The sequence below is a fragment of the Coenobita brevimanus genome, chromosome 1 (assembly GCF_032717465.1).
Source record: "Coenobita brevimanus isolate Jiangsu-jjx chromosome 1, ASM3271746v2, whole genome shotgun sequence".
NCBI lineage: Eukaryota > Metazoa > Arthropoda > Malacostraca > Decapoda > Coenobitidae > Coenobita > Coenobita brevimanus.
Window position 1 is genome coordinate 66,974,048 of NC_136954.1, and position 18,518 is coordinate 66,992,565.

General features: G+C 40.5%; 1 protein-coding gene across 2 annotated transcripts in view; it reads right to left on the reverse strand.

Moving 5' to 3' along the window:
- Window positions 1-13,970: 13,970 nt before the first annotated feature.
- Window positions 13,971-18,518, reverse strand: part of LOC145407901 (uncharacterized) — a 50,122-nt gene continuing 45,574 nt past the window's right edge. For both annotated transcript variants that reach the window (XM_080278826.1, XM_080278771.1), the window contains one exon: window positions 13,971-14,469. In XM_080278826.1, coding sequence (XP_080134952.1) covers window positions 14,452-14,469 — 18 coding nt within the window. In that variant the 3' untranslated portion in view covers window positions 13,971-14,451. The remainder of the gene's footprint in view (window positions 14,470-18,518) is intronic.

Here is an 18,518-nt window from a genome sequence, read left to right on the forward strand (position 1 = left end):
CACACACACACACGCACGCACGCACGCACGCACGCACACACACACACACACACACACACACACACACACACACACACACACACACACACACACACATATTGGACAGACACATTTCACTTACACTTGTCAGTTGGAGTCAATGTAGGTGCAAAGTAAAAAAAAATATAATAATAAGAGTCTCATAACTTTTCTTAATAAAGTTTCCAACTCCAGCATGGCTTGAATACATTAATATTTTCCCAGCATCCTGATGAATTCTGCTGTACAAGTAATTTTTCTCCTGGTACAAAAACACAACACATTAGTATCAGCATCATTATTCTGACCCTTATTCTCACTTGATGATAATGTGGGGCAGGATTCAGAAACAAGGAAACATAAAGTATAAAAGTGTAAGAACTATATACAACACACACACATTGCAGTTTCTCTAAATGCAATGAACCAACATCTAACCATATAAACATGGCACATACAAAACCGCAACTTACTCCTTAATGCCTTTAGCTGGAGGACATCCTTTTTGGTTAATTCTTACTACCACCTGATGATTACATTCCACTTAGGGGAGACTTTTTGAACTGAAGGGTTTAGTTACAGCCTTCAAACACCCAGAGGATTATATTCAATTTAGGAGAGACCTTAAACTGCAGGGGATACTGTACTGTAGATACATTCTTCAATGTGAGAGGCTTTTCCAGACGTAAACAAAATGTCTGGGGTACCAAGAATGAAGTACAATAAGAATGACATCCTCAGGCTGAAGGGGCATTTATAAAAAAAAAAAAAAAAAAAAAAAAAAGGATCACAAGCTATACTACACTTAAACACAAACCCCTTCAGTCTAGGTGTCATATTTGGTTCATTCTTGCTGCTACAAGTCAATTTATTCAGTTTAGGCCAGCCCCTAGTAGTGAAGAAATTAAAAATTGCTACATCTAACCCTTTCAGTGAGAAAAGTCCCCTTTGAGTTGAACAACTTTTTCTTGGGGAAAAAATATAGTGTATATTGTACTGAAGGCAATTAGGTAAAGGAGACAATTTAATGAAAATGGGATACACTAATTTAACTTATTTACTTTCCAATATTCTGATAAAAATATTAATAACCAAGTTTCATACTTCACTCAGCATTAACCTTGTTGGTACAATGACATCTTTTTAAATCTTATTCTTGTTAATTTCAGACAATTTTACTCAGTTTAGGGAACACAGTTTTAACTGGAGGGATTAGTTATATCTTTGTTAATCCTCTTCATTACTACACTGCTCTCTTATGCTGAATAAAACTGCCCAGTAGCAGTGACAATAACACAAAAATCATGTCTATGGGTTGATGGCATTAACGTATCACATTTCTGACCTTGTGATTTCCATTACATGAGATGGAAACACAAATGCAGTAAACACTGAAAGTCCTAATTAAGTCACCTTTTATCATGCACTTTTCTGTTTAATGCTATGCATCCATCAAGCAATCCAGTTTTGTTCCACAGTGGGTGTATGGGCCCAGGGCTAGGCTATTCAGTCCAGACATTTGTGAGCAGTTGCTCATCCCTTTGTGTCAAGATGTCTAGCAGTAAACTCCAACCACCCCTCAAAGTAGACCCCATGGGCCACAATTAGTTGGAGCACCTAACTCACTAGACCACCAGGCATATGACAACTGGTATGAGGACAACAGGGCTAATGCTTGTCAGTACATAGCATGAATGCACTCTCTGATCTCCCTGTATGCATAAGAGAACTGTCCTTGCAAGGTGAAACTAGTAAGTAAAGGAAAATCATGTCTTATATTCCCACTGTGATCTATTAAGCTGATTTGCTAGTTCCTTTAGTTATACTGCTGCCTGTAAAGCCTGTGAGTTTCCAAAAGTCTGTAGTGCCAGGTGCATGGTAAATGTTTAAATTATGGTGGGCCATATCCCAGCATTATAATGAAGACTGCCTGTACCTAGGTGAGAAAGAAGGTAATCTTCATTAGAAGCCAAAAACCTAGTTGAAAAAAACTTTATACATGTTTTATACATACATACATATATATATATATATATATATATATATATATATATATATATATACAGTATACTGTATATATATATATATACTGTATATATATATAAAAATATATATATATATATATATATATATATATATATATATACAGTATATACAGAACCCTGTAGAACCCCGGAATTCGTTTACAATTCGTTCCTGGAGGCTGTACAAGTTGCGAACTGTTCAAAAAAAGAATAATTTTTTTCCATAAGAAACAATGTATTTTGCATTAATCAATTCTTTAGTATGGATGAAAAGGTTGATTTCGCCATACCATAATGACTGGCAAGATCGAAGACATGGGTTCCAATTTCAAACTTTGCACTGAGTTCTTTTTTCAGTTCAACTGTTGTTCTCACTGCTTTTCATTTAGCTCCAGCTGACTCACTAATCTTCTTAGGGCCCATGATTGTGTACAATTTTCTAACAAAAATATGTAATTTATCACAAACTTTCATGAAGCCTGTATGACTGATGCGTAGCTGGCAGAAGACAAGCGGGACTTGCAACCATGTGGCACCTACGACACCTCATCTCTTAGGGCGAATAAAAGGTTGCCATACAAAAACTGGGGCGATTTTTGGATGAAAAAGCTGTACAAAAACCGAGTTGTATGAGTAGAGAGGTGTACGAATTCTGGGGTTCCACTGTATATACTGTATATATATACCTGTATATATATATATATATATATATATATATATATATATATATATATATATATATATATATAGTATATATATGTATATATATACAGATATATATACATATATATATATATATATATATATATATATATATATATATATATATATATATATATATATATATATCCATCCATCATCCAATCCTACATTGCCCCATGAAGAGTGTTGGAGCCCTGGGCTAGGCAAGTTGGTCCTGACATTTAAGATGAGAGTGACCAGCCTCACTCATCCCTGAGAGGCATTGTGTGAGCAATAAACCCCAACCATCCCTTGGATATAAACCTGCACCGGCTCAATCCAATTGGAGCGCCTTGATTACCCACTAAACCACCAGGCGCCAAAATTTGGTTATATGATTACCACCCAGTGTAGTAAATGGTTTCCTGATGTACAGGGACCATTTGGCTTGTCACTCACTGTAGTCACCCATAGGCTGAAGGAAAAGGAAAGAATGAAGAAAAGAAAGACAGAAGAGGGAGTGTAAAAAGTCACCTGTAGGCAGCAGGACGAGGAAAGAAAGAAAGAAAGAAGAGGATGGAAGGAAAGAAGTATGGAGAAGAGGAAAGGGCAGACACCTGAGAGCAGCACTACATCGAGTGAGTGGATGGTGAGCACCCCCCACCATATATATATATATATATGCAGAAACTTCACATACACACAAACTGCTACATCACATTTCCTTACAGTTCATACTATAAACTGAGAGAAACTGGCAAATGAGTTTTGCAGATATCAATGGAAATTTAATAAGCTGTATTTTTTTCTATAATTTACTCTGGACTTAATAACAAAAAAGAACATGTCTTACAGGCAGGAATGCTGAAAGCTGTTACGAAAACAATGAGAACAAGTCCTTACTGGCATTATATCACTGTACAGAGCTTTATCAGTGCTTTAGCTTGGAAGTGAGAAATATTATCTCTTAAAGACATTTTCCTACAAAAAAAGTAACACAACAAGGACTTACTTTGCTGAGAAAATTGTTAAGAGTAAGTGAAGTAAAAATTAATTATCAATCACAGTCTTACTAGAATGAATTACAGTATTAACGCTTTCAGTGCAATGACATTTTTTTTTTCTTCTTTATTCTTGCCACCACCAAAACTACTGGGTATTTTATTTAGCTCAGGAGAGGCTTTTCAAACTGGGAAGGTTAGATATAGCCTTCCTTAACCCCTCTCTCTTTTAAGCCAAATAAACTTACCCAGCAGCTACAAAAATAAAATAAAATTGGCACCCCAGAACTAAAGGGATGACCCCTGTTTTGTGTTCTTGTTAACTTCATGTTTATAAAAGCTCTTTCATACTGAAGGGGGTTAGTAAAGGCTATATCTAATTTTTACAGTTTGAACAGCCTGTCTCAAACTTCATAAAATAATCTGGCGGTAGCAAGAATGAAGCGATTACCTAATACACCACACTTCAGGGCTAACCTCTTGTATAAAATGGCATTTTTTTCTCTCCTGAAAATTTTACCCCAATTAAGACAATGTTACCTCCTGACAATTTATTCCATTTATGACTGGCCTCACAATGAAAGGGTTTGGAACAATCTCAATTAACCCCTTCACTAAAAAAGGTTCAATCAATGATGAACACAGAAAAATTGTTTCAAGATACAGTCAGTCCTCATAAATCGTGGCAATTTGGGTCTGGACCATTGCCGTGATTTACAAATTCCGCAATTTATGAATAATAACTCTTATGTGAAAAATTAATTTCAGTCTGGACTTTGGCCAACCCACCCCCACAGCACCCTACCTACACCTATCTAGGCACCATCAAACAAACATACAAATTTAGGAATATTCAGTGCATGTATTAAATAGAAATAAGCAATGTTAACGGATCTCACTTTAATCCTATGACGAAATAGCTTCCGTGAATGGAGTGGGGTGGTGTTGGGAAGAACTCAGAACCTCTCAGTATGAGGTGGGGGTGCTCCCTCATGCTATTCTCTCATCTCCAGCTCCTCTGCCTCCCTCAGGAAGCCCTCAAAGTTTGCCTCAGAGATGACAAATGCTACGTCATCCACGTCCTCAGTGTGTGAAGGGCCAGGCTGTGGTTCAGGCTCAGCTTCTGCCCTTACCCGGGCAAAATAGTGGGTGATAGTTCCTGATGTCTCTCATTAACTCTGCGATTATGCAAGTCCTTGTAAAAATGCACAGCTTTTTCTAGGTAACCAATACTCTCCCTACACCTTTCCTCATCACATTCAATGAATTTCACAATCTCCTTAGCCAAGTCTACATAAACATACAAATCACTGAGCTCCTTCATAGAAGGCCCGCCATGTTCCTGCACATTCACTTCACTCACTTTACGGTTGGTCTGCCTTTCCAAGTGCTTGTCGTCTTCTATAACAGCCTCGTTCTTCCCAAACTCTTTTGCCGCTTTGAAAACTTCTCTTCCTTCTCAACACGACGAATGAGCTCCAAATGTTGACTGTACGACAATGGCGGCAGCTTCTTGACGCCATACTGCTTAGAGCGCTTCATCGAGGGGTCGGAAGGGGCCATGGCAGGTAGGAGGTGGAAGGAAGTTGCACAAAAAAGGCAGGAAGCTCTTGTACTCCACAGCGACATTCTGTAGTGTGTGGACTGGAGGGACAAGAACAACAACATGGTGGCATTAGTATGCACACTTGCCACCAGGGACACCCAGTGACTGGTTGTTGGGTCGCGATTTTCAGTTTGAATGCCGTGGTTTATGGTTCTCCTCGGAAAAGGCCCACTTGAGTGCCTAGGTCCACGATTTTCGTGACATAACTGATTTAAGGTTGCCGGCAGTCTGACAGCCACTTAGCCGCGATTTACGAATCCGTGCTTTACATGTGATTTAGGAGGATTGACTGTATACTTAGTACCAATATTCAATTGCAATCTGGTACGTGTGGAGAAAATGGTACTCTAAATGAAAAAAAAGGAAAACTAAATGAGAAATGTTTCTTGTTCATGAATGGATTAAAAGACAATAATACACTTTAACTGCAATAAAATTATGTGAGGCCTGTTTCTTGTTAATGAATGAGGGGTTAAATGAAAATAATACATTTTCATTACAATAAAATTAAGTGAGGCCTGTTTCCTGTTCATGAATGAGGGGTTGAAAGAAAAAAGTACACTTCAATTAAATCGAAATTAACCCGACAGCTGTGATGTACAACATATGATGGAAAATTTGTAGCTGCGACGTACATCATATGAGCATGCTTTTTCTGAAATGAGCATGCTACATATTTCACCCATATGTCCTCATTACTTCATAGGCTGAACTAAGTTAAATAAAGAATTCACATTTGTTCTCCGATACTTTTCCACGCACTCTTTCATTTCATACAAACAAATATTATTTCTTAGCAGTGTGTAAGGAATGATGAAGGAAGGATATTGGTGAACAGTGGGGATATTGAAGACGCCTGGAGAGAGCACTACAACCGGTTGTTGAATGAGGAGTCTGACTGGGACATGGAAGGTTTGGAGCCTGCAGATCCAGTGTCTGGCCTTTGGCCTTTGATTGACTCTGCTACTGTGAGCAGGGCAACAGGCAGGATGCAGGTGGGGAAGGCTGCAGGTGTGTCTGGGTTGACTGCTGAAATGTTGAAAGCCTCAGGAGATATAGGAGTGAGGTTAGTCACTGACCTGATAAATACGATTATATATGAGTGTGTTGTCCCAGATGATTGGCTGAAGAGTGTAATTGTAAATATGTACAAGGAGAAGGGTGATGCCCTGGAAAGAGGAAATTATATAGGCATAAAGCTTTTGGACCAGATAATGAAGGTACTGGAGAGAGTTCTAGAAGGTATAATTAGCGAGAGAATATTGATGAGATGCAGTTTGGGTTTATGCCTGGCAAAGGGACCATTGACACCATATTCGTTGTTCGACAGCTTCAGGAAAAATATTTAGAAAAGAAAGGGAATTGTACTTTGTTTCTGCTGATTTGGAGAAGACCTTTGACAGAGTCCCTACAGAGGGGGCGAAGTGGGCAATGAGAAAGCTTAGGATCGAGGAGTGGCTGGTTAGGGCCATGTATGTTGGTGCTTGCACCCAAATAAGGGTGAATGGAGATTTGAGTGATGAGGTTTCCGTGAATGTTGGCATGTACCAGGAGTCAGTTTTGTGCCCTTTGCTATTTATCATGGTATTTGAAGTCCTCTTGCGTGACTTAGAAATGGACTCCTGTGGGAAATGTTGTATGCTGATGATTTGGTGTTCACTGCAGAGAATGAAAGGGAGACAGAGGAAAGATTTAAGAAGTGGAGAGATGGTATGGGGCTCAAGGGCTTAAGAGTAAATGCAGATAAAACAAAAGTGATGGTATCTAGGACTGGTGGTGGTGCTGTCAAAGAAGAGATAGGGTGGCCATGTGTGATTTGCCACAAGGGCGTGTGAAGTAATTCCAGCTTGTGCAGTGTCTGTGATAAGTGAGTCCATAAGAGATGTAGTGGTATTAGAGGCAGACTGTGAGATAATGCTGATTTCATGTGTGCAGTGTGTCATGGAGAGCATGTGGAGATTGCCAGGCGTGAAAGGATTGATCTTGCTGGTGAGTCCCTTGAGTGTGTGGAAGAGTTTTGTTATTTGGGAGACATGTTATGTGAGGGAGGTGGGGCTGGAGCTAGCTCTGTGGCTAGAGTGAGGAGTGGCTAGAAAAAGTTCAGGGAGCTGTTGCCTCCCCTGACATTGAGAGGGCTCTCCCTCCGTGCTAAGGGATCTTTGTATACGGCATGTGTTAGGAGTGTAATGCTGTATGGTAGTGAGACCTGGGCACTAAAGGAAGAGGATATTAGCAGGCTCAAACATACAGAAATAGCAAAGATTAGGTGGATGTGCAGTGCGTCCCAAAGTGTGAGGTTTGGGAGGGGTTAGGTTTTTGATGGAAGAGTTGAGGGGTGGGATGGGACTTGAGTGTATTGGTGTTGTGATGAGGGGAGGTAGATTGAGATGGTTTGGGCATGTCGAGAGGATAAGGGATGATAAATGGGTGCAGAAAGTGAGAAGTGTTAATGTTACAGGTAGGGTTCTGAGAGGTAGACCAAAAAAGGCCTGGGACGAGGTCATTGCGTGTGACCCCTGGGATAATGGACTGAACAGGGAAGCTGCCAGAGATTGAGCAACATGGAAAGCCACCATTACGTGACCAAGACTGATGCATGCAAGCATGTTGGAGCCTTCAAAATGAAAAGAAAAATGAAACTGAACGAAAAAAACAAAAATCCCACTTTTTTTTAGCATGGAGGAAATGCCGCAGTTGCTCCGTTAAGTGACACAAGCTTTTGTTCATAATTGACAGGCATATAATAGTAATTTAAACAAAACTGAGTCATGCCTTTCGTCATGAGTGAGGTATAAATAATAATAATAATAATAATAATAATAATAATAATAGTAATAATAATAATAACAATAATATAAATAATAATAATAATAATAACTTGCAGATTGGCCTCAGAGGAAGGCAGAGTCCCAGAGAATTGGAAGTCAGGTATAATTATTCCCCTGTACAAAGGAAAAGGGGAAAAAGAAGAGTGTGGTAATCATGGGGGTATTTGTCTTCTTAGTGTAAGAGGAAATATATATGGTAGGATACTTATTAACAAAGTTAGGAAAATAACAGAGGAATTAGTTGGAGAAGAACAGGGAGGTTTTAGGAAGGGAAGACGTTGTGTAGATCTGATATTCATTCTTAGATCTTTAGTGGAAAAGTTTCTAGAGAAGGGAAAGAAGTTGTATGTGGCCTTCATGGATTTGGAGAAAGTATATGACAGGGTGGATAGACATGGATGTGGAAAGTATTAAGACTATATGGAGTAGATGGGAAGTTGTTGAAGGCAGTGAAGAGTATATATGAGGGTGCTAAGGCTGCAGTGCATGTGGATTGTGAACTGAGTGAATTTTTCTATCTGAAAGTTGGATTGAAACAAGGATGTGTCATGTCTCCATGGTTGTTTAATCTATATATGGATGGGGTTATAAAAAAGTTACATGGTAGGGCAGTGGATGTTGGAGCAGCTAGTACGAAAGGGCAGTGTTTGGAAACTACCTGTACTGTTGTTTGCAGATGATACTGTGTTGTTAAGTGAAGACGAAGGGGAGCTGCAAGGCTTGGTGAATGAGTTTGGGAGAGTGTGTAAGAAACAGAATCTAAAGGTGAATGTAGGGAAGAGTAAAGTTATGGTCTTCGAGAGAAATGAAGTCAGTGAATGTACAGTGAGGCTGGATGAGGAGGAAATGAAAATTTGAGTGCATTTAAGTACTTGGGCAATGTGATGAGTAAGGATGGAAGTTTAGAGGATGAAGTGCTTGAAAGAGTGCAACAGGGAAGAAAGGTTGCTGGTTCCTTGAAAGCAGTGATAAGAAACAGGGAAGTGAGCATGGAAGTGAAAAAGCTACTACATGACAGTACTGTATTATGATACCAACTCTAACGTATGGAAGTGAAACTTGGACCTTGTTGGAAGGACGCAAGTCAAGAGTGAGAGCAGTGGAAATGAGTTATTTGAGAGGAGCCTGTGGAGTCACATGGGGAGACAGGCTGACAAATGGGGAATGAAGGAGCGTTGTGGTGTGGATGTGGATGTGATAGGAAGCGATAAGAGAAACACACTGAGGTGGTTTGGACATGTGGAGAGGACGGAGAGCGAAAGACTGACAAAGAGAGTGTATGTGAGTGAGGTGGAAGGAGGGAGAGGGAGGGGGAGGCCAAGGATGAGATGGAGGGATGGAGTGGAGAGGTATATGAGAGGGTGTGTGTGTGTCCTGGGAGCTGGGCAATGAAATGGTGGGGGACAGGGTGACATGGAGGCAATATGTTTGTGGCCACCCCATATGGGATAAAGGCATCTGGCAGTAGACAGATGGAATAATAATAATAATAATAATAATAATAATAAAAAATAATAATAATATAATAAAATAATAATAAAATAGTGAAGTGGAGAGAATGGAATGAAGTGCTTGTTGGAGGTATGTACAAAGACATGGATGAGTGAAACTGTGCCAGCAGAATGGAAAAAGGCTGTGACTGCATCCCTGTACAAAAATAAAGGTGAGCAAAGTGAGTGCAAGAAGTATCATGGCATAAGTTTATTGAGTGTGGTAGGGAAGGTATATGGTATTATTATAGTGAAAGTAAGAGAGACATCAGAAGTCCTAGTGAGTGATGATCAGGTGATCAGGGTGGCTTTAACCTGCCTCGTCCAGACTGATTTTCCACCACTGACTCCCCCCAATCCCGACCGATTTTGGAAAAAAAATTTTTTTTGGTTCAAACCTCCGCTTCTGGTGAGAAACATAAAAAATTCATAGAGAAATCGCTCACCTGAGGTCTAAATTACTGAATACACGTAGCAGTACCCCTTACCTTACTGGGTTTTCTATCAGGCTGGCTCCCAAGAAAACGAGTTCTACGGGAGGGTAACTATTCCACACCACTTATAAACAGTATTTATTTATTTATTTGGTACGAATTTATATGTAGTACGAGAGTATATTGGTTTTCACACTGTAATGTAGGCAATATAAGCATTGTTTCACTCACCAAACACATCAACAGACAGCACCTGACCTTTTTTGGCAACATTACCTGATCATCATTTCTGACTGTTTCTTCCTCTAATGCTACGTAAACTTTGTCCTCCACATTGTCATCGATTGGGGAATCACTCTGGCCTTGAATTTCACTGACCAGGTCTCTGGTAACAGGTGAATTGCCATGCGGGGGGGGGGGGTCATACGGCATAAGGCATTGTCCCTGCCTGGCATCTTGCAGAGGAAGGTGTCCCATGGATACGTTCCAAAGATCACGTGTGAAATTTGAAAATTGTGCAAACTAGGGACCTTGCAATTGCTCCGTGTTTATATACCTCAACAGGAGTCACAGTGACAGAACGTGTGGAAGTATATATTTGTCAACGGGAGTCGGCGGGTTAAGAGTGGCAGAGGATGTGTAGATCAAATATTTGCAGTGAGACAGATAGCTGAGAAGACATATGAGAAGGATCATAAGGTGTTTATGGCACTCGTGGATCTAGGAAAAGCATACGACAAAGTGGACAGAGAAGGATTGTGGAAAGTTTTGTTCCTTTGATTTCCTCATATCTCAGTGACAGGAAAATAGGAGAAAAAGTGGATGATGTATATTCCAATTTCCACTCAATTAACGCCGGCGTGTCGCAGGGATCAGTGCTGGCGCCAACCCTGCTCCTGGTTCATATTAATGATCTCTGTCATCCACAATCCCATCTACTCATATGGAGATGACTCAACACTACATAGTTAGTTCACACTCAGACACCCATTTACAAAGTCTAATATCTCTTCCTCTCAACTCAGTACAGCCACCTCAATAAATCAAGACCTATCTACGATCAGTGAATGGGGACAAAACATCCTTGTCTCATTTAATGTTTGTAAAACTAAATATATATAATTTACTAATAGACAGATATTCCCAGATTTGTATATTACCTTCAGTGCTACTAATATTCCCATCTCCAAAAGTATTGAAATTCTCGGCATCTCACTTAACAATGCCCTCAGCTGGACCTCTCATGTTAGATCACTTGCTAAAACCACCTCAAAGAAACTTGGATTATTGTACAGAGTCCACAACTTCTTCACTGACGAGCAGTTAGCTATAATTTTTAAGAGTCATGTGTGCTCTTAGCTTGAATATGGCGCACCCTTGTGGAATGGATGTGGAGAGGTTGCATTAAAACAACTAGACAATATTCAGAACAAAGCTGTTGAATTATTAACAACCCTGCCATTACAAATAAACTACCTTCCCTACAAGTAAGAAGGAATGTTGCCTCCCTTGCATTATTTTACAGATATTTTTATGGCAAATGCTCAGACGAAGTTGTGTCCATGATGCCGCCTCTCCATGCCTTCCCTCGTGCTACATGGGCATCTGGTAGCGCTCATGACTGGAATGTCACTCAGCCATATTGCAGAACTTCTGCCTATCAGAATTCTTTCATTCCCCGAACTGCATCTCTCTGGAACTCGCTTCCTCAGAGTTGGTTCCCTCTAAACTTCAACCTACAGCTGTTCAAGTCTAACTGTTACCGATATTTTATGACCAGAGGACACCAGTAATCTGGTGTATGGATTTTTTTTTTTTATTCATTTGTTTTTCCTTCCTCTGTTCTATTATTTAAAAAAAAAAAAAAAAAAAAAAAAAAAAATGTACGATGTAGACAGTAAGCTGCTAGGTGCCGTCAAGAGTTTTTATGATGATAGTGAAGCATGTGTAACATATGGGCATCTAAGTGAATGGTTCATGATTGGTGTGGGCGTGTGACAAGGTTGTGTGATGTCCCCATGGCTGTTCAATATAAATTATATACATGGATGGGGTGATGAGAGAAGTAAAAACAAGAGTAATGGAGAGGGGGATGGCATTGGTAATGAATGATGATGGATGGAATATCTCAAATTTGTTGCATGCTGATGATGCAGTACTACTTGCAAATACCAGACAAGAACTTCGTAGGCTAGTGCAGAGTTTTGCTGATGTCTGTGAGAGTCGTGCCTTGAAAGTAAAATGTAGAAAAGAGTAAAGTGATCGTTACTGAGAGAGAAGGTGACTCCCAGTGTGATGTTACAGTGAATGGAGAGAGACTGGAATTGGGGAGAGAGTTCAAATACCTGGGTACAGTGATAGAAAAGAGAGGAAAATGTGCAAAAGAAGTTGAAAGTAGAGTGACACAAGGAAGAAAAGTAGCTGGTGCAAAGAAGGCCTTGATAAGAAACAGAGGCTTGAGTGTTGCAGTTGCACAAGGCGTACATGAAGGAGTGTTAGTGCCAATTTTAACATATGGATGTGAGACTATTGTGTGGCATGAAAATTAAAAAGAGTAAGAGCAGTGGAGATGGGACTGCTGAGGAATGTGTGTGGAGTACAGAGGGTGGACAGGATATGAAATAATGTGATGCGTGAAAGATGTGGAGTGGGGAAGTCGGTGGACACCAAAATCGAAGAGTGTGTACTATGATGGTATGGCCATATGGAGAGAATGGATAACAATAGAGTGGTGAAAAAAGTATATCTGAGCGAATTTGAATGAGGGAGGAGGCGAGGTAGGCCAAGGAAAAGGTGGAGAAATATGGTGGATGAGTGTTTGAGGAAGAGAGGTTTGGAAGTCGATGAGGCTAGGGAACTGACAAGAGATCGAGCTGGTTGGATGAATGTTGCGAGGAGAGGTGCATAATCAGGGATTTGGCACCCCTTTTTAAAATGGCAGAGTCTGGATTGACTCTACCGGATACATTTATGTGAAGCTACACAACGTGGTGAATGTTTTTGGCGTATCTGATAGAGCCAGGATTCCGGGGGCTTGAATGATGAGTGAATGGAAGCATGCCCCATTGGATTGGGCAAATTTGGGCTGTCTGGACATTGCTACTCCTCACCTTGCTCTAGTGTGGGAAAGGAGGTCCAGATGATGATGATGATGATGATGATGATGATGATGATGATGATGAAATAAAAATAAAAATAAATAATGAACTAACCACTCACTCAATGCAGTGCTGCTCTCGGGTGACTGCCCTTTTCTCTCTTCCGTCCTTCGTTCCTTCCTCCCTCATCTGTCTTTCTTTCCTTCATTCCTTCTGTCTACAGGTGACTCTACACTGGGTGACAGGCCAAATGGTTTCCTGTACACCAGGAAACCATTTACTACAGTGGGTGGTAACCATATAACCAAATTATGGCACCTTGTGGTTTAGTGGGTAATGAACGTACTCCAATCGGACTGAGCCTGGGCAGGTTTATATCCAAGGGATGGCTGGGGTTTACTGTTCATATAATGCCACTCAGGGATGAGTGAGACTGGTCACTCATCTTAAATGCCAGGACCAACTTGCCTAGCCCCGGACTCCTATGCTCCTGATGGGACAATACAGGTTTAGATGATAAATGAATGAATGAATTGCGGCAATATTAAAAGTGAGGTAAAAAAAAAAAAAAAAAAAGACTCCAAAACAAGTTTTCAATGAATCACAAGCAACTTTAAGTAAAGAAAAGGCATTTGTATAACAGTAACTTAATACTGAAACATTAAATGAAGTACTGAAACAATATTTGCAATGATGACAACATATTGAAGAAAATATTAGTAAGTATTCTGTTTTAATACCCTTCCATTTTTAAATACACAATTTTTACAACAAATGAACAAAAAGGCCAATAAACAATTCATTATATTCTCCAAGTACTTGGACTGAAACTAATAATCAAATAAACATGCTGTACCACTGAAATTAGAACAACATTAACCCTTTCCCAAAGGCATCTTTTATATTCTATTCCTGCTGTCCCCAGACACTTTTTTATTCAGATTTGGAGAAACTTTTTGAACTGGAGGCATTAGATAGAGCCTTCACTAATCCCTTCAGTAAGACAGAACTTACCTAAGTCAAACAGAACTGTCAAAGAGGTAGCAAGAATAACTTATAAATTATGACATCACTTTAAAGGGATTACTTAAAATCATAATAATCTGTCAATAAATTCTTTCAGTTCATAACTGATAAAATTTTCAAGGCAACAAAGGCAAACATGGAATGAAATAACAGGATACTTTGTAATTATGGTATACAATATGTGGTATGGATTTTCCAACTTTTTCAGTAAACTAAAAGACCAAAGGAAAAACACGGCTGAATAATCATGTCATCTTCTGCACCTGGGGGGGAAAAAAATACAAGCATTACACAAATTATCTAGTATAAGAAACCTAACAAAATGAAAAGTACACTAACACATTATCACATTGATTCTCACTATCCTTCTTGTTTCTCACATCTATGTGAGGTGGGGAGATATTCATATCCTTTCAAACTACTAAAACTACCTTGTTCATCATTCACCAAACATTCTATTAGCTTCCTTACTTTTTCTATTAAATTTCTTACATATCTGTCCTGTAACAATCAACAGACTACTCCAGCATTAATTATGCTCTAACTTTAATCACTGTTTCTTTTGAACAATGGTGCAATCATCCTTGCCTTTAAACAATTTCCAATAAATATTTCATTCCAGTCTCTCCACTACATTTTACTGCCTCTGCATATACATCAACACCTACTGCTTTTCCATTCACCAACCCCTTCATTGCATTCTTCACTTCTGTCATCTCAGGCATCACACTCCTTCTCTGTGCACCACCAAATTGATCATGTTTATCACCATTGTCCTCTCATCACTCCATCATCATATTCCTTCTAAGTGATCCTTATTCTTTTGCATTTCTAAGTATTCTCTTCCATTCATTCCTTACCTCTTAACATTTCCATTCATTCCTACCTTCTTGCACTTCTTTTCAAAACAGTGTCCTATTATCTGAGTAGCTTACTCATTATTCTTCCTAAAAATATTTTCCCTTTTTCTTTTTCTCTCTTATAGCAAACATCTTCACACATTTATTACTCTCACTCCATCCTTTTTTCATTATTCTTTTCTTGCATCCCCCAACCACCTTTTTCTCTCTCAGAACACTCCATCCTTTTATCATTACTATTCTTTTCTTGCATTCCCCAAACATTTTTTTCTTTTTATTTCCGAAGCATTTGCAACTTCTATATCCTTCTACATCCTTTATCCAGACAATCGGGATTATCAGACAACTGGGAAAATTCATGCACTGGCAAATTTATAATTAAAAATATAAGTGTAAGTCAATTTGAATGCTCGCAATAGTCATGTATCATGTGAGACTGGGTGATGTCAGGTGATGTGAATTGAAGGCATTTCCTGTCTAGGTCGTTTCCTCATTAATCCCCTTCCCAACCCCCCCCCTTATTCCCTTCCTCTAATTCAGGCATCCTTCATACCTCCACAGATCAAGAGTATGCTTACTGCTACCAGTCAGTTAACATGCACTCTCACTGTTGTGTTGTGTCATGATAGTGATTTGCACACTCCATGATGGGTAAAGTGCAAATTCATCTTAAGTGCATTGTGCTCCCCATGAAACAGAAGCTGGACAAATACAATATACTTGAAAATGGTGAACATTATAAGACACTGGCAACATGATTTAATGTAGGAAATTCCATGATTTATGATATCAAGTCTCAGGGACCAAAGCTCCTGGAATTTTTTGTGAAAAGCAAGGTGAATAAATCCAGTAAAAAAAAAGGTATACTCTTCATCAGTTAAAAATCTGTGGTAGAGATGCAGTTTTCTACCTAATGAAATGACTCTTTTAACTACGCAAAAACTTGCAACAACATACAGTACCTTGGCAATTCCATTCAGTTAAATATTATTCATTATTTTATTCATATGAACATGGAAAAATAAACTATCAAAATAAATCTTGTGCATTTATTGGTAAGCTGATGATCTGGAAAGAAGTGCTGTACAACAGAGTTATCACGATTCTTTTGCTCACCGGCATGTATATGCCTGTGGCCCGCCCATTTATTCATCACCTGAGTGCCGTCACTGTACCTCTCACTTCCTGCTCAACTGTTTTGCAGATAATAAAATAAATACGTAGTTATGGCAAGTACAGTAATTTTGTCAAACAAAACAAATGCTTCATTTCTGTCAGCTAGAATTTATCTTTTCTGCCAGTTCAAATGTGTTCTTAGCTGAATTTATAAATCATCTTAGGATGAATTTGCATTGGTAAAGAAGATAAAAATCAAACTGACAGAAATGAAGATTTGTTTTGTTTGACAAAATTACTGCGCTTGCCATTGCTATGTATTTACAGTATCATATTATCTGCAAACCAGCTGAGTGACGAGTGAGGGGTAGGGTGACAGCAGTCAGGTGAGGAATAAATTGATGAGTAGCAGCCATATATGCAACTGTGAGAAAAGATGTCATGATAATTCTACAGTACAACACTTCTTTCCAAATCATCAGTTCACCAACAGTGCTCAAGATTTATTTCTTTATTATATACAGTAATCCCTCTAATATCCGGACGCCCAATATCCGAACATCCCCACTAACCGAACCTTATCGTCCTGGGATCAAACATTCCCAAAATGGTCCGAAAATCCAAAAAAATTGGAAAAAAAAATCGATTTTTTGCTGTCCGTAATTTGAACTTGCCGCGCGCGCCGCGTGAGAGCATTGTTTTGGTTCGTCATTCCTCCGACGTCCGATAGAGCGCCGCTGCATCCTCCCCACTTCCCGCCTGTCTCTCACCGCGACAAGACCTACGCTCTTCGCCATGGCTGCCCACGTGCTCGCTTTTGTGGTGGTGCCGTACTTGCTGCAAGGCCTCCTGCTGCTCTCTGCCCTACTCTTAGTGTGTGTGATGATGGCCTCCGCTCCTGAGAAAAGGAAGAGAGTGGTGTTGACTCTGGAGAAGAAACGGGAGATATTGGAGAAGGTTGATGCGGGTTGGTCTTCCTCTCGCATTCTCCGCGAGTTCAACCTGGCCCGGTCGACTTTGTTTGATATCAAGCGTTCTGAGACAAGCTCATGCAGTACACGGCTGACTTCTCGTCGAGAAGCAAACGCAACGTGGAGAGGAAGGTTATGTTTACCCCAAGTATGCATAGAGATCGACCGCTCCACGTTGATTTGCATCGACAGCAACGTGCAGCTGGTGTGATGGTACGTGGAACGGAGCTGAAGGCTGCTGCTGAGAAGTTTGCAAGGCTTCACGACGCCCTAGACTTCAAGGCATCCGAGGGTTGGCTCTTCGCGTTTAAGTTGCGACATGGCCTTACTAACCGTAAAGCACATGGCGAAGCATTGGACGCTAACGAGGATGGAGTGGACGAGTTTCGGCACAAGGTGAAAGGCTTGATCGACAGGGAGGGCCTCACTCTCGGTCAAGTCTATAACGCTGACGAAACTGGCCTATTCTATCACTCGGTGCCAACGAACACTCGCCGATGAGACGGAGAAGCGTGTACCTGGCCGCAAGCTTTCTAAGGAACGGATATCTGCTTTGTGTTGTGCCAATGCTAACGGCATGCACCGGCTTAAGCCTGTTATTGTTGGCCGTGCAAAGCAGCCTCGGTGCCTTCGTGGGGTGATGGATGTCCTTCCTGTCGTATGGTACCATTCTTTGAAAGCATGGTTCACAGCTGTGATTTTCAAAGACTGGTTTCACCATCACTTCGTCAAGGAGGTCATACATTACCAGACGAAGACACTGGGAATTCCTCGCGACCAGGTAAAGGCTCTCCTTCTCCTCGACAATGCACCTGCCCACCCGTGCGACAAGGACTTGGTTGCTGAGAATGGCCGTATTAGTGCATGTTTCTGCCACCTAATACGACTGCTCTCATTCAACCAATGGACCAAGGAGTGATCGTGGCAACAAAGCGCCTGTACCGTCGGAAGTTCCTGGACGAGGTGATGGTGGTTCTCGAGGACGAGGACGCAGCGCAGGGAAGGACGTGACACTCGAGGCAAGCGGACTTTGGAAAACCTTCGCCGCTACAACATCAAGTCTGCGCTGTACAACTGGGCTAGTGCATGGAAGGAAGTCCCTGTGAAAACTCTTGAAAATGGTTGGTCTCATCTGCTTCTCGGAACAGATGTGGAGTACGCATTTCCTAGGGTTTGGACGTGGATGACTTCCATGCACGGCTACGTACGCACGGCGACGATGTTGATGTGGACGATGTTCGTGAGTGGTTGGACGACGACGGCGATCCTGGGTATCAGACGTTGTCTGATATCGAGATCGCGTCTTCGGTTGCTGGTGTCAGTCCCGAACTTGAAGATTCCGACGACGAAGGCGATGATGATGCA